This window comes from Ovis aries, chromosome 2 (assembly GCF_016772045.2).
Source record: "Ovis aries strain OAR_USU_Benz2616 breed Rambouillet chromosome 2, ARS-UI_Ramb_v3.0, whole genome shotgun sequence".
Classification (NCBI taxonomy): Eukaryota; Metazoa; Chordata; class Mammalia; order Artiodactyla; family Bovidae; genus Ovis; species Ovis aries.
The window spans coordinates 11,962,873-11,980,575 of NC_056055.1; the positions used below are offsets into that span (position 1 = coordinate 11,962,873).

The window sequence follows — 17,703 nt, forward strand, 5'->3', positions numbered from 1 at the left end:
TTAAAATATCCTGGGCTTCCCTGGTGGCTCAGATGGTTAAGAATCCGCCTGCAGTACAGGAGACCTAGGTTCAATCCCTGGGTTGGGAAGATCCCCTGGAGAAGGGAATGGCAACCTACTCCAGTATTCTTATATGGGAAATCTCACGGAGGAGCTTGGTGGGTGACAGTCCATGGGGTCACAAAGAATTGGACACAACTGAGTGACTAACATTTTTACTTTCAGACAGCCCTTATGAATTCTCTACAGTGCTCTGGGGACACCTTGGCACCAAGCTGGGACCCATGGTTCTAAGCTCTGTTCAGGCCAGTGTTTGAAAACTTTGTATAATGTTCCAGGTCTTGCTTTCCTTACCTCTGAGACCTTGGAGGCTGTATGTTCCAGATGGCATAACTAGCAAATGTTGGAAAGAAACTGTTGAGGCCTGACTGGGAAATAAACTTGTACTGAGTTACATCACTCTGATCTGTTGGGCTCTGCATGGTGAGCACTGCGTTCTCCAACTCTGTACTATTCAGTGTGGTAGCCACTGAAGGCCACTGTGTTCCTGAAATATGCACAGTGCCATATTTCAAGGTTTAAAAAACTGAGGCAGAGTGAATATTTTTCCATTAAACACAACTTTATTGTTTTGGGAGAACTACAATTCACTTCGACTGTTGCACAGCATAGGACATTGCTGTTGTACGGTAACGTTTGTATAGGAACGTGCATAATGTCTAGTATCACAGATAAACACTCCACCAATCTAATATCAACAGACTTGACTCAGTACAGATGATTTTTTTCTATGCACTGAAGTAACATCACAAAAGTGTTTACTTGGATATTTTATGCAGATAGTACAAGTGAGAGAACACCTATGCATACAGCACAAGTTACAGCGACACCTATATGTAAACCATAGTCATACACTGAGATAGTTATTATTTTCATTGCAATATAATAAAATTATTTCCTAGATTAAAAAACATGGAAAAATATTTAATTTTAATGAAGGCATATTACTGAGGCAGAATTCAGTGCAATACAGAAGCTAGTACCACAACTAGTACAGCAAAGAAAACCGGAGTGCAAGAAGGTACAGAGCACATTCAAGGATGAGCAGCAATTGCAACTCACTGCAGGCACAGCAAAATGAGAAGGCTGTTTGTTGTACACAAGTGTTCAGTACAGTAGATACTACATACGACAGCAGCTAATAGTTATGCCATTTTTTAGTAACGCTCTAGTAATAAGTATTTTCCTAATAGTAAATGAAAAATCCATGAAGTCTTATGAAACAAAAATTACATTACCATCAAAACAATAAAACAATTTTTAACAGGATTTTGAGCTTATACTTGGCCAACTATAAAATGGTTTGAATACTCGTGCACACGCGTGTGCACACACACACAAATCTCAGATGGAGAGAAGACAGAAGAAATCACCATTTTAGTTATGATAATCTAACTAGGAAATTATGAGGAAGACTTAAAAGGACACGTAGAAATTGACATTTTTAACTAACCCTTTAATTAATTTTGCTCCTAGAATACAAGAAGCTTCTCATAATATCCAAGATCAATTGGTTCAAAATTAGAAAACTTTCAAGTACTTAGCTTTAGGTGTGTAATATAAGACACCGCCAATTGAAAACTTTGAGTACATTCTGTCTCATCATCCAAATTTACAAAGAAATGTCAATTCATTGCCTAAAAACTCAAACTCATGACATGTTTTTTGACATTTTAAACCTGACAAAAGAAAAATTTCAGCAAGAGACAGAAAAATTAGTTTCTTTCATAAAGACAAGACTGAAATTATGTTAGGTCCAAAGATAAATATATTGGAATTCTAAAGCAAGAGAATAGTATTTCCGCTCACTGCTTTGTTTCACTATATGATAGCTACTGAAAATATCTGTTCAGTTTTCCAAAGCAGACTTCAGGAGTCATGAATAGATGTTAAAATTCTTCAGTACATATGTGAAATGATATAATCACTGCTAGTTTATGAAAATGTTGAAAATAATGTTTTAATGATTTTGTGTTCTTTACCAATGTTCCTTGGTTGAGTTATAAAAGAATTTTACAAAAATTCCTCTACTGGGAATTTCAATTTAAGATCTTCTTGAATGAAAAGGAATGCCTGCAAAATATTCAATAATCAATGACAAAAAGTGGCAGGATCACACTAAATATGAATGAGCTAAATTTCAAGCTCCTTAGAATGGGAAAAACGTGTGACCTACTTGGATGAGAAAAATTAGTTAAAATTGAAACATTTCATAATATAAACAAAAAATAATGACTTTACACACTTTTCTAGTATGAGTCAACCTGCAGATTTTCAAAGTAATCAACAGCACTGTATAATTTGGCTGCAAAACGTAAGAAAATATGTGAAGAACGGTTGATACTGATAAATTTAATTTTGTTTCCAGCTATGTAATACTTAATTGAATGTGATGTTAATAACAGAATTGACAGAAGAGTTGATTTAAACATACTGCTTTGAAATTGATACCCTTTTATTCAAAATCACATCAATTCTTCTAAGAAAAGATGATGAATCTTGTCAATGTGGATGCAAATATTGAAGGAAAATAATTTTCTAACACTTAAAAACTTTAGGTATATCTAGACTAATAACAAAGAACATTTGGAAGAACTATGTGCATCTACTTTTCAACTCTAAGTTTTATTAATATGGATAGAGTATGAATTAAGATATGCTACAACTATAACACATGGGTTTTGGACACAGCGCAAAAAATAATATAGAACAACAGCTCACCAATAATTTTTTATACTGACTATATGTTAATGTAAGATTATGGATATACTGGGTAAAACAAAATATATTATTCACCTGTCTTCTCCTACCTTTCTAAAGTGGCTACTACAAAATCTGAAGTGTGCAGTTAGGGCAAATTTTGGACAAAAGATACAAAGAGATCAAAAGAGCCATCTGCCACTTCTGAAGAGCCCAGAGCAAAAGCAGCATGCTATGCATGCCCTCTGCACATAACACTACCTAAGGGGTTGGGAAACCACATAACCCACCCCTCTGGCCTGACCCATGGACACCCCTACCCTCACCCCATATAAGAAGCTTACCTCCTCAGGGGAGCGAGCAAGCAAGGGAACCTGTTGTTTGTTCTCAAACCCCCCTGCAGCAACAGGAGCCCCAATAAAGCCTTGCCTGAAAAAAATCTGATATTATTATGTGGCTCACATTCTATAATTAGTGGACAGTGTGCTGCAGGAACTGAAACACCTTCCCTGTGGCTTTTTAGGGCCCTGTTCTTAAATATGAATAGTCAAAAGATAACCAGAGATTTGAGGAAAGCCTCCAAGGTGAAAGAGAAAAACAGATAAAAATTACTCAGAGGAAAGATAATGCAGGGAGCTGAGTAACACTAAGATACCATATTAGCATCCTCAGAGAAATGAGTATTTCACCTATGAAACAGAGTATGATTTAAAAAAAAATAAGCAGAGTCAAAAATGTACTTGGAAATATAAAAATGACAACAGAAACAAAACACTCAAAACATTTAGTAGTAGAGTTGGAAAATAAAAGTTGACAACTTTCAGAGAGCAGGATAAAAATCAAAGACATGGAGGGAGTGATGTCAGGGAAGATGGAGCAGTAAGAAGTGCCAGGAATCCATCTCTATCTAGACAACTGCACTGACAGAAGTACTTAAAGTGAGCTACTGTGGAATGCAAGGCTCTGTTTGAAGGATTTCAATGTCCAGAGGAAACCTTAACTGGTAAACCGAAACTAATAGCAGAGTATTTCAGCCTTTCAGTAGCAGCTACCACCCCACAATCAGCCAGCCCAAACATTCCTACTTGGACTTGCTGGAACCAAGATGGGCAATAAAGACCTTTTCCTCCAAATATGAGTCTGAGGTCCTGATTGTGGATGATTGCTTCTGATCATAAAGAAAGATAAGATACATAGGTGAATGGCCATTCTTCCACCCCCACCCCACTGCCTTAAAGTGATTCCCAGGGGATTTAAATGGACAACAAAACACCCGGTTTGGGGACTGATGCTGAAGCTCTGATACTATGGCCACCTAATGCGAAGAGCTGACTCACTGGAAAAGACCCTGATACTAGGCAAAAAGAGAACAGGGCAGCAGATGATGACAGTTGGATGGCATCACTGACACAATAGACATGAATTTGAGCAAACTCAGGGAGGAGAGCGGAGCCTGGTGTGCTGCAGTTCAGCTCAGTTCAGTTGCTCAGTAGTGTCCAACTCTTTGAGACCCCATGAATCACAGCACACTAGGCCTCCCTGTCCATCACCAACTCCCGGAGTTCACTCAAACTCACGTCCTTCAAGTCAGTGATGCCAGCCAGCCATCTCATCCTCGGTCGTCCCCTTCTCCTCCTGCCCCCAATCCCTCCCAGCATCAAAGTCTTTTCCAATGAGTCAACTCTTTGCATGAGGTGGCCAAAGTAATGGAGTTTCAGCTTTACCATCATTCCTTCCAAAGAAATCCCAGGGCTGATCTCCTTCAGAATGGACTGGTTGGATCTCCTTGCAGTCCAAGGGACTCTAAGAGTCCCAACACCACAGCTCAAAAGCATCAGTTCTTTGGCGCTCACCTTTCTTCACAGTCCAACTCTCACATCCATACATGACCACTGGAAAAACCATAGCCTTGACTAGATGAACCTTTGTTGGCAAAGTAATGTCTCTGCTCTTCAATATGCTATCTAGGTTGGCCATAACTTTTCTTCCAAGGAGTAAGCGTCTTTTAATTTCATGGCTGCAATCACCATCTGCAGTGATTTTGGAGCCCAGAAAAATAAAGTCTGACATTGTTTCCACTGTTTCCCCATCTATTTCCCATGAAGTGATCGGACCGGATGCCATGATCTTAGTTTTCTGAATGTTGAGCTTTAAGCCAACTTTTTCACTCTCCACTTTCACTTTCATCAAGAGGCTTTTTAGTTCCTCTTCACTTTCTGCCACAGCTCATGGGGTCACAAAGAATCAGACATGACTTAGCGACTAACAACAAAAAGGAAACAAAAAGCCTGTATGTGAGAATTTGGAAAGCCACTGCCTCTGCCCAGGAAAAGATGGGCTCAGAAAAGACCTGAGAAAAGTTAAGGCTTTCACCACAGACTGATCCCTAGCACAGAAATACCCTAAAACAATTTTAAAAATTCTGAGGAAGGGGAGAAATTGATTTCCAGAGCTACCTACACTTTAGTACTCACGCCACTTACCCATGGTTTTGCTTTGTGCAGTTTAATAACTGTCAACTACAGCCCAAAAATTAAGTGTAAAATTCCAGAAATAAGCAATTCATAAGTTTTAAAACTGCATGCTATTCTCAATAGCATGATGAAATCTCACATCATCTTGCTGTGCCCTGCTGGAGATCCCCAACCATCAATATCTTCTGCTCCTGACATCCACCACACAACATTGTCATAGTTCAATGATCCAAGAACTTCCAAAGCAGATGACCCTTCTTCTGACAGTGTCCAAAGGTTAATAGCAGCCTAAATGCTTTGTCACATTGCCTATGTCCTTCATTACACTACATTACATAGGAGGCATTTTATCGTTTTTATTAGAGGAACCACTAATCAAAACTACCCACCCTGGGTAGTAATGTTACCCACAGTAACCATCTGGATGAACTGTTTTACAACAGGAGGTCCTGGTAAAGACCAAGATACTAACAAGCTACCACCAAGCAGAAAAATTCAGTAAAGGTCAAAAGGAGACAGGAGACGCCAGTCCAAATGTCCTCCCAACCTCCCAGAATCCTTCGTGCTGGAATTCATTTTGGCTGAGTGATGCGCACACCCCCAGAAGAACCCTGAGTCAGAATGATTGGCCAGAGACAACCCGGAAACTAATCTCATCACCACAAAACCCGAGCCTGTGAGCCACGTGGTCAGAACATCATCATCATGATGAAAAGAATGAGTACAGTATTACAAGACATTTTGTGAGAGAAGCCACATTCACAAAATTTTTATTACAGTGTAATAACCCCTTTTATTATTTTGTTGTACCTAAACTTTATCATAGATGTGTATGTATAGGAAAAACAAATAGTCCAATGCCCAAGATCTTTTGGTCTTACCTGTAACCATTTTCTTTTGAATTCCAAATATCACTGCCAATTGTGTCTAAAAGCCTATGGATGTTATCACATAGGTTAGGCTATCACAGCCTATAATGAGTGTTCCTGGATCTGTTTTAATCTTTCTCAAGCCACAGCCATATTAGCTCAACCTTGCTCTTTTTGCAAAATACGTACCTTTTAGAAGCTAACACAACAGTGTAAAGCAACTATACTCCAACAAAAACTAATCTTAAAAAAGGGACTTCCCTGGTGCTCCAGTGGTGAAGACTTCATGCTCCCAATACAGGGGGCCTGGATTTAATCCTTAGTCAGGGAACTAAGATTCCACATATCATAACAAAGAGCCCATGTGCTACAACTAAGACCAAACACAACCTAAATAAAGTTTAAAAAGTTAATTAAAACTATATACCATTTTATTCTTTAAATGCAGCTTTTATGTGGGTGCAAGCTTGCTCTAAGTAAGACACAGCTATAGACTCTAATATGATTCAAGAAAAGGCAAAGTCATTATGTGACAACTTAGAGCAAAGCAAGATAAAGGTGGAGAGTTTAAAGCCAGCAAAGTATGGTTTGAGAATTTTAGAAAGTGATTTGGCCTAAAAAAAAAAAAGTCAAGATAACAGGAGAAACAGCTTCTGCCAACCAAGAGGCAGCAGACCTTCCCAGATGCCACTAAGAAAAATCACTGAGAAAGTGTATCTGCCTAAACAGGCTTTTTAATGCAGGAGTAAGTGTCCTATTCTGGAAAAAAAAAATGCCACAAAGGACACTTTGGTAAGGAAAAGAAGCAAGCACCAGGATTTAAGGCAGGAATAGAAGGCTAACTCTCCTGTCTATGTAAATGCAGTCAAGCTTATGATCAGTCTGCCCTTAACTATGAAGCTGCTAACACCAAGTCTTGAAGGAAAAAGATAAACACCAGCTGTAATAAGAATGCTTTTTCTGGACTGGTTGCATTGGTGCTTTATTCCTGAAGTCAGGAAAAACTCTTTCAATAAAGGACTGCGATTTAAAATTCTTTTTAATACTGCACAATGTCTCTGGCCACCCAGATCCCCACGAGTTCAACAACGGAAAAGTCAAAGTGGTCTACCTGCCCTGAAAACAACATCTCTAATTCAGCCCTTGGAGCAGGGTGTCATATGGATCTTTAAGGCTCATTCCACATGGTACTCTATGGAAAGCAACGTTGGCAATATGGAAGAGAACCTAGACAGAGAGGGCATCAGGACAGTCTGGAAGGATTACACCACTGAAGATGCCATTATTGTTAAAGATAAAGCTATGAAAGCCATCAAGCCGAAAACAATAAATTCCTGCAGGAGCAAACTGCTGTCCAGATGTACATGACCTCATAGAACTTACGACAGAGCCAACCAAGGAAATGATGAAAGAGACTGGGGGTATGGCAAAAGGTGGGCGGTGAAAGGTTTCAAGATACAATCTTGGGAAAATTTAAGAGCTAATAGACACCACACCAGAGGAATTAACAGAAGATGACTTGATGGGAGATAGGTGTTTCTGATGGATCCAGGTACAGTCAACTGAAACCTTCTGCAAAGGATTCACTATTCCAGATGCCACTAAGAACATTTGTTATGCATGAAAATGAAAGTGTTAGTCACTCAGTTGTGTTCAACTTATTGTGATCCCCATGGACTGTAGCCCACCTTCCAGGATCCTCTGTCCATGGAATTTTCCAGGTAAGAATACTGGAGTGGGTTGCCGTTCCCTTCTCCTGGGGATCCTGACCCAGGGATCAAACCCAGGTCTCCCGCACTGGAGGCAGATTCTTTACCATCTGAGCCACCAGGGAACCCTCATGTGATGCATGGGACGAAGCCAAAATATCAACACGAACAACAGGTGGAAGAAGTTGATTTCAACCCTCATGAGTGACCGTGAGGGGCTCAAAACTTCAGTGGAGGAACTGCAGATGTGGTGGAAACAGAAGAGAACTAGAAGCAGAGATGGATCTTCAAAATGCGGCAGAATTGCTGCAATTTAAAACTTTAATGGACGAGGAGTTGCTTCTTCTGGATGAGTAAAGAAAATGGTTTCTCGAGATGGAATCTATTCCTGGTGAAGACCGATAAAAGGACAACAAAGAACTTAGAATATCATCTATATATAAAGTTACTTGATAAAGCAGCAGCAAGGTTTGAAAGGATTGACTCCAATTTTGAAAGCTCTAGTGCGGTGTAAAATGTTATCAAACAGCACTGAGACTAAGCACTACCAAGAAACTGTTCATGAAAAGGAGAGTCAACTGACGCAGCAAACTTCAGTGCTATCTTATTTTAAGAAATGGCCCCAGCCATCCCAACTCAACAACCACTACCCTGGATCAGTCAGCACCTAAAAACAAGGTAAGACCCTCCACCAGCAAAAAGATTATGATTTGCTAAAGGCTCAGATGTATATTTTTTAGCAACAAAGTGTTTTTTAAACACACACAATTGGTTTTTTAGACATAATGTTATCACATAATTGTTAATAATAGGCTACAGTAGAGTATAAACATTACTTTTATATGCACCAGGAAACTAAAAACTCCTGTGAACCAATTTAGGCAATATTTGCTTTATTACAGCAGTCTGGAAGTGAACCCACAATATCTCCAAGGTATGCTTGTAAACACAAAAATACAAAAATCTAGACAAATTATAATCAAACTGTCAAAACCCAAAGACAAAGAATCCTGAAAGAAGCAAGAAGAAAAACTTATTTTATAAAAAGGAACCTCAATGAAACTACCTGATTTCTTCTCAGAGACCTTGGAGACCAGAAGTGGGTGGGTTGATTTAGTTAAAGTGCATAAAGGAAAAAAAAAAAAAAAAACCCACAGTTCGTTGAGGATTTTGTATCTAGCAAATCTAGCAAGAAATAAGGGAAAATTTACTCAACTAGGGAATAGAAGGAAATTATCTCAATATAATAAAGTTCATTAATGAAAAGATCACAGCTAGCATCATACTCAATGGTAAAAAAGAGAAACCTGTTCCTCTAACATTAGTAGTAAGACAAGGATACCTACTTTAGCCACTTCTCAATACAGTAATTGAGTCCTAGCCACAGCAATCAAGCAAAATAAAGAAATAAAAACCATCCAACTTAGGAAGAAAGAAATAATATCTCTTTTCACAGATGACGTGATCCTATATGTGGAAAACTCTAAACATCACACAGACACACAAACACACACAAAAAACTGTTAGAACTAATAAGCAAATACAGCAAAAGTGATAGAATATAAAACCAAAATTTAAAAATAAGTTGCATTTCTATACAGTGACTGAAAAATCCAGAAAGGAAATTAAGAAAACAATTCCATTTACACTATCATTAAAAAGAATAAAATACTACGGAATGAACTTAAACAAGGAAGTAAAAGACTTGTATACTGGAAACTACAAAACACTGCTGAAAGAACAGTTGACACAAATAAATGGAAATACATCTCATATTTATGGGCCTGAAGACTTAGTATGTTAAAATATTTATACTATCCCAAGTGATTTTTTACTGAAACAAGGGAAACCACCCACAAATTCATGTGGAATCTTTACCCCCAAATAGCCAAAATAATTTTAAGAAAGAAGAAAAATGCTAGGTTTTTTCACATGTCCTAACTGCAAAGTGTATGACAAAGCTCCAGTAACTGAAACAGTATGGTACCGGCATAAAGACATACAGACCAATGGAATAGAGAGCCCAGAAATGCACTAGTACTTACGGCCAAAGGATTTTCAACAGGGGTAAAAAGACTACACAATGTGGAAACAGATGGTGCTTGGAAAACCAAATACCTAAAGACAAAAGGATGAATATGGACCCTTATTTTATACCACAGACAAAAGTTAATTCAAAATGGATTAAAGATCTAAACATAAGATCTGAAGCTATAAAAGTCCTAAAAGAAAATACAGGGGGAAAATTTCACAACACTGGGTCTAGCAATGATTTCTCGGATATGACACCAAAAGCACAAGCAATTAAAGCAAGAAGAGTCAAATGGACTGTATCAAACCTACAAAACTTCAGCATAGCAAAGAAAACAATGAAAACAATGAAAGAGTGGAACAGGAAATGAAAATTTTCATTTAAAAAATGGGCAAAGGACTTGAACAGACATGTCTCTAAAGAAGATATACAAATGTCTAACAGGCATATAAGAAGATGTTCAACATCACCAATCGTCAGAGAAATGCAAATCTAAACTCCAAGATACCATCTCACAACCATTAGGATGGCCACTATCCAAAATACAGAAAATAGTTAAGTGTTGCAAGGATGTGGATAAACAGGAACCCTTTAAGCACTGTTGGTAAGAGTGTGAAATGGGTGCAACTGCAATAGAAAACAGCAGAGAAGTTCCTTAAATAATTAAAAATAGAACTATCATGATTCAGCAATCTTGCTTTTGTATATAAAGAGAAGGCTGGAAATAGACATACCTGCACACCCATGTTCACTGCAGCATTATTCACAATAGTCAAAGAGGTAGAAGCAACTTAAATGTGTACTGAGGGATGAATGGATAAATAAAACGTGGCATATACATACAATGGAAAACTACTCATCCTTAAAAAAGGAAGGAAATCCTGTCATACACTAAGACATGGATGAACCATGCAGTAATTCCACTTCTAGATATATATCTCAAAGAACTAAATGCAGGGACTCAAACAATATTTGCAAACCACTGTTCATAGCAGTGTTAATTAACAGCCAAAAGATGGCAATAACCTAAATGACCACTGAAAGATGAATGCATAAGCAAACAATGTGGTCTATTTACAAAAGAATACTATTTAGCATTAAAATAATGAAAAAATGAAATTCTGGCACATGCTATAACATGAACCTTAAAAAGATGCTAAGTGAAACAAGTCAGACACAAAGGGACAGTATTGAATGATTTCTTTTATATGAAGTGTTTGCTGCTAAGTCACTTCAGTCGTGTCCGACTCTGTGCCACCCCACAGATGGCAGCCCACCAGGCACCCCCATCCCTGGGATTCCCCAAGCAACAACACTGGAGTGGGCTGCCATTTCCTTCTCCAATGTATTAAAGTGAAAAGTGAAAGTGAAGTCGCTCAGTCGTGTCCGACTCTTGGCGACCTCATGGACTGCAGCCTACCAGGCTCCTCCATCCATGGGATTTTCCAGGCAAGAGTACTGGAGTGGGGTGCCATTGCCTTCTCCAATACGAAGTGTTTAGAATAGTCAAATTCATAGACAGAAAGTAGAATGGTAGTTACCAAGGGCTTGGGGGAGGGGAGATTGAGGAGTTACTGGTTAATGAGTGAATTTCAGTTAGGGATGATGGAAAAGTTCTAGAGATGTATGGTGGGGATGCGTGAGAAAGAACATGAACATACTTAATGCCATTAAATTATACATCTCAGAAGAGTTAAAATGGTCAATTTTATATATATTTTACCACATTACAAAAAAATTCTAAAATAAGTAAATAAAAGTGAATGCATTGACAAGAGAAGCCTTGTCTTTTCCTGAGACTACAAAGAAATTTCTTCAATAGAAACTCATAAAGAGGAAACATTTTAAAACGCAAGTTCTTCATTTTAAAGTAAAATGGGTAAGTATAACACAGGTTAATAAAAAAAATTCTATAAGGAATCAAAAGACATTTAAAACCTTTTGACTATTTGATATAACTCCAAAATGAATTTAAGTATTTAGATAATAGGCCAGATTAAATATCCTTAGGCAATCTTATATAAGCAATTACTGAAACCAAGCTTTTGATAAAAGCTGTACAGGAGGATTTGAGGTTGCCCTGTGGCTAGTACATGGTATTTAGAAAGCTCATACTGGATAAAGGACTTATTGTAGAATAAAAAGATCTATAAGTTAATAATAACTTAATTTTTTAAGTGGGCAACATATTTCACCAAAGAAGGTACATGAACAGCTAAAGAACATATGAAAAGATCCTCAATACCATTAGCCCCAAAGAGAAACAACTTCAATCACCATATTAGCTATAATAAAATGTTTTTAAAAGATGAACAATTAACAAGGGTTGGTGAGGATATAACCTCATCAGGAACCCTCACACACTGAAGTCCAGAATATAAAATAATGCAGTCACTTTGGAAAACAACTTGGCAACTTCTTAAAATAGTTAAAACAAAAATTTACCATATAATCCAGCAACTCAGGCATCTAAGAAAAGTGAAAACATTATGTCCACACAAAGACTTGCATGCTAATGTTCAGAGCAGCATTATTTTTCACAGCCCCAAATGGGAAACAACCCACATGTCGTTCAACTGGTGAAATGTACAAAATATGGCACATCCATCCAATCAGCTATTATTTGACAATAAAAAGGATTAAAATACTGATATGCTACAATACACATGAATTTAGAAAATAACATGGATGAACTTAGATACAAGTTAATGAACAACTAAAAAAGACCACATATGATTACATGTATATAAAATGTTCAGAAAAGGCAACTCTACAGAGACAGAGAGTAGACTGGTTACTGGTTACCTGGGATCAGGGTGGGAATGGGATTACTGCAAATGGGTGTGAGGGATCTTATTAAGGTGCTAAAATGTTCTAAAAACAGACTATGTTGCCAACTGTACAGTTCACTGAATTTGTTAAAACTCACTGAATTATACACTTGAATGACTTCCACAATATGTAATTTATATCTCAATAAAACTACTTAAAAAAAAACAGGTTTATGTTCCAGACTCCCAACTGGTACAGATATAAAGCATCCTCTTATGGATGTTGGGGAAAGTAACAAGTAAACATCCTGGAACAAGCCTCTTCTCAAGATTTTTACATATTTAATTCTCTCTATAGATTGTATCTTTCCAGAAAAGAAATCAGGATTTTCATCTTTTCACAAAAAAATTTCAACCGGGGTGAATAACTCTGATAAGCCATATTCCTTCCATGTCTAGAATGTCTCTGGCTGGTCCATTTAGAAGTAACTATACAGACCAATTTATCACTCAGCAATAGTTGAGCTACCCTAGGGAAGGAGACAAGGAAGAAACCAAAACCATTATCCAGAGGTAGCAATGCAAACTAAACCCATTAAATCCCAGCAAATATTGCTGAATCTCAGATGACCGTTAAGCATGTCTTCACTTCCATAACCTGAAAGTTTACCCATTTCGTTCTTAAGAGCTGCCTCAAATTTCAACTTTAGGAACTCTGCACCATGTGGTCATTGGGGCTGCTTCTGGATCCTACAACTTGAGACCCAAATCTAACTGACCCAGGATTTTCAGTTCCTTTTTCACAGTTAAAGATTATTATTCAGATTCCACCACTAATATTTTTAAGGAATAACTCACTAACATCTATTCCTTTCAGGTCTGATTTCATAAAGGAAAACTTGATTGAAAATTTATTCTGTATCATTTTTACATTCTTTTCCTGAATTTTACTACGAAATCTCTTTAGGTTTTAGGATAGGTACTCTCCAGGTGGTAGGGGATCATAATATCAGCTTCTTACAGGGGGCAAGTCAGGTTAGATGAATGACAGAACTTTGCAAGGAGAACAGATTCCCCCTCTAAATGTGGCAGCCGATACCCAAAACCAGTTGACTACCCCACAGAAATATGGGTCCATTGTTGTCAGCCCAGCAACTTTTCAAGACAAATTTCTTTTTGGTATCAAATTTCCTAATTTTTAAATGGTGACAACTACTTATACATGTGCACACACACATGCAGACCAACTAACACACATCAAAGGGCCCAATCTTAGCTTGTGACCTTTGCCACACAAAAATGTTTACACTCTGATTACAGGAAACTGTACTTGCTATAGACAAACTTTTAAAAATAGAACTCTATCTTGCAAAAGACAATCCATCCAAAATAGCTGTTTTCAGTACCCGTTTCCCAACCCCCTCCCAGTCCCTTGTCTGTTTTCCTAGGACAGTTACACTCTCACGGCTGAGACAGCCTGGAATATGCCATTTAATTTCCCAGTCCTCAGGGCCAACATCCAGAGCAAACACAGGGGTTGGGGTGCTTTGTCCAATCAAGACATTCCCTGATGGCAAACTTGTTTGACTTCTACTGACTTGATCCATGCATAGCTTTTGAGCAGTTCCAGCATCAAATATTTTAAAAGCATACTGCATTCTCACTATGCCAGAAGTTCAGTAGTTTAAATGAGTTATTTTCTATTACACTAGAGAAACTGGAAATGCCAATGAATCAAAAATGTTTTAACTTATTACCACAGCTTCAAGGTTACCAGAGGTAGAAAAAGAAGGAAGAGAGGGAGGGAGGGAGTGAAAGAAACCTCAGAAATCATTAGTCCCACTCCTTCATTTTACCAGTAAAGAAACGAAAATTCAGAAAGGTCAAATGATTTGTCCAAGGTTATACAGTGAGTTAGTTGGCAAACTGGGACAGAACTCAAGTTACCTGACTGCAGTAAGGTCCTCTTTCTGTAACACTACATGGCAGAAGGGGAAGCTAGGAGAGAAAGAAGTCTGAAAAAAAACAGGTTAGTAAGGTGGGTCCCCTGCAACCCTCCCCTGATTTTTATATTCACATTTGGCCTTTTAGGATTATTCCACATGCTAGTTTCCCCTCTTCCCACAGACTTTACCAACGCTTTGTCACTCTCTACCGAAAGTTGACATCCTCGCAAAGAAGGGTAAATGACAAAACGATACTTTTCCTAGCTGCCAGCCCACCAAAGCTGCAGCTACTAATCAATGCTGTGGCAGTATACACCCCAGGTTTTTAATAAGGGACCACTGTGACTAAATTTCCTACTAATCAATGCGGCGGTAGTTTACACCCTAGGTTTTTAATGAGGGAGAACTGTGTAAACCCACATCCCGCACCTTACTATATTTCCAAGAATTATTCTGCAGAGTGAAATCCCCGATGCCTGATGAGGCCAGAATTACTTTTGAATGTTTTCTCGCACTCATTGCATTCATACTCCCTCCTTCCAGTATGAATTTTCAGGTGTTCTACAAGGATTGAGCTCCGGCTAAAGGTTGCCCCACAGTAGTTACATTCATAGGGTTTCTCTCCAGTATGAATCCGATGATGTTCATTGAGAGACGAACTCTGACTGAAGGATTTTCCACAGTCCTTACATTTATAAGGCTTGACACCCGTGTGAATTCTCTGATGACGGCTGAGGAGTGAATGGGTAGGGAAGGCTTTCTCACACTGGGTACACTTGTAGGGTTTTTCTCCCGAATGAAGCCTCTGATGATAAATTACAGATGTAAAATGGCTAAAAGTCATCCCACAATCATTACACAAATATGGTTTTTCTCCAGTGTGAATCCTCTGATGTCGGGTAAGGCAAGAATTCTGTCTGAAGGCTTTCCCACACTCACCACATTTATAGGGTTTCTCTCCGGTATGAATTCTCTGATGTTTGGAAAGGGATGAGCTGTGACTGAAGGATTTTCCACAGTTGTTACATGTGTAGGGTTTTTCTCCAGTGTGAATTCGCTGATGCTGAATAAGAGATGAACTGTCACTGAAGGGCCTCCCACAGTCTTTACATTTATAGGGTTTTTCACCAGTGTGAACTCTCTGATGTTTAATGAGGTGGGCGCTTAGGGTAAAAGATTTCCCACAGTCATCACACTTGAAGGGCTTCTCTCCACTGTGAGTTCGGTGGTGTGGTGTGAGAGATGAGCTGTCACTGAAGGCTTTTCCACACTCATTGCACATGTAGGATTTCTCCCCAGTGTGAATCCTCCTATGCTTGGTCAGTGAGGCGCTATAGCCAAAGGCTTTTCCACATTTGCTGCATTTATGGGTTCCTTCTCCAGTCTCAGTTCCCTCGTCTTTATCTATGGATGTATCTTGACCTAAATCTTTCAAACATTTTTGACACATAGAGGAGTTTTTCTTACTGAGGGATGAGCTTTGAGTAAAGGCTACTCCACAGTTACTACACTTCTGAGACTTCTCCCCCCCACGGCTTTTCTGATGTTTCTGATGTTCAGTCCGAGAAGAAGAGTGACTTAAAGCTTTTCTGCCTTCGTTACATTTCCTTGGCTTTTCACCACTGTGTTCTTTGCGGTTCGGAACAAGGTCTGAATGAAAACTAAAGGGTTTCTTGCCTTCATTGTACCTCCGAGATTTCTTCCTTAAGTAGACTCTCAGATGTTTAATTAGATCCGAAGGTGGTTTGAAGCTACTTCCAAAGGGACTTCTTTCTGGGTCAAATTCTTCACCCTTACTGCCTCTCCCATGAGTTTTCTTCTGTGTGATTTGTCCTTGTGAATGTTCCCTATTGCTACAACCATCCTCGAATCTGCCATGTTTCCAGGATTCTCCCATAGAGTCACAATCGCTACTCATTAGATACCTTTCTATTATTTTATCCAAAGTCGATTCTTCCATAAGAACATCTTGACTTCCACCAGATTCCTTCAATCCACCATCAAGTTCACACTCTGAAAGAAATAACAAACAGAGTATTTCTTGTTTGCAATAAAGAAAGCTACTACACTTGGGACTAGGAACAGAGACAACAGAAACTGTAAGAAACAGGGCCTGGAAAAATTTTCAGAGTCTCATAAAGCAGGGAAGGGAAAAGTGACATGGGGAAACTGAGGGAACTGAGAGTTTAGGAAATACACTGAGGAAGATGATAGGTTTGTGCTTTATAGTTAGAGATCCAAGTTCTCACCCTTGTTTCAAATTTCTGTAATAGGTTCAAACTTACTCTCCTTACATCAATTTATTCTCTTTCCAAATAGTAATATGATAGTGCAAGTGTTTACTGAATAATTACCAAATGCCAGAAAGTGAAGAGGAACTAAAAGCCTCCTGATGAAAGTGAGGAGAGTGAAAAAGTTGGCTTAAAGCTCAACATTCAGAAAACTAAGATCATGGCATCCGGTCCCATCACTTCATGGGAAATAGACGGGGAAACAGTGGAAACAATGTCAGACTTTATTTTTGGGGGCTCCAAAATCACTGCAGATGGTGACTGCAGCCATGAAATTAAAAGACGCTTACTCCTTAGAAGAAAAGTTATGAGCAACCTAGATAGCATATTCAAAAGCAGAGACATTATTCTGCCAACAAAGGTCCGTCTAGTCAAGGCTATGGTTTTTCCAGTGGTCATGTATGGATGTGAGAGTTGGACTGTGAAGAAGGCTGAGAGCCGAAGAATTGATGATTTTGAACTATGGTGTTGGAGAAGACTCTTGAGAGTCCCTTGGACTGCAAGGAGATCCAACCAGTCCATTCTGAAGGAGATCAGCCCTGGGATTTCTTTTGGAAGGAATGATGCTAAAGCTGAAGCTCCATTACTTTGGCCACCTCATGCAAAGAGTTGACTCACTGGAAAAAGACTCTGATGCTGGGAGGGATTGGGGGCAGGAGGAGAAGGGGATGACAGAGGATGAGATGGCTGGATGGCATCATGGACTCGATGGACGTGAGTCTGAGTGAACTCCGGGAGTTGGTGATGGACAGGGAGGCCTGGTGTGCTGCAATTCATGGGGTTGCAAAGAGTCGGACACGACTGAGCGACTGAACTGAACTGAACCAAATGCCAGGTCCCATACCAAGCAA

General features: G+C 38.8%; 1 protein-coding gene across 1 annotated transcript in view; it reads right to left on the bottom strand.

Moving 5' to 3' along the window:
* Nucleotides 1–603: 603 nt before the first annotated feature.
* The window catches only part of ZNF483 (zinc finger protein 483), a 30,795-nt gene continuing 13,695 nt past the window's right edge, over nt 604–17,703 (bottom strand). The window contains exon 7 of the mRNA XM_027964005.3: nt 604–16,574. Coding sequence (XP_027819806.2) covers nt 15,010–16,574 — 1,565 coding nt within the window. The 3' untranslated portion in view covers nt 604–15,009. The remainder of the gene's footprint in view (nt 16,575–17,703) is intronic.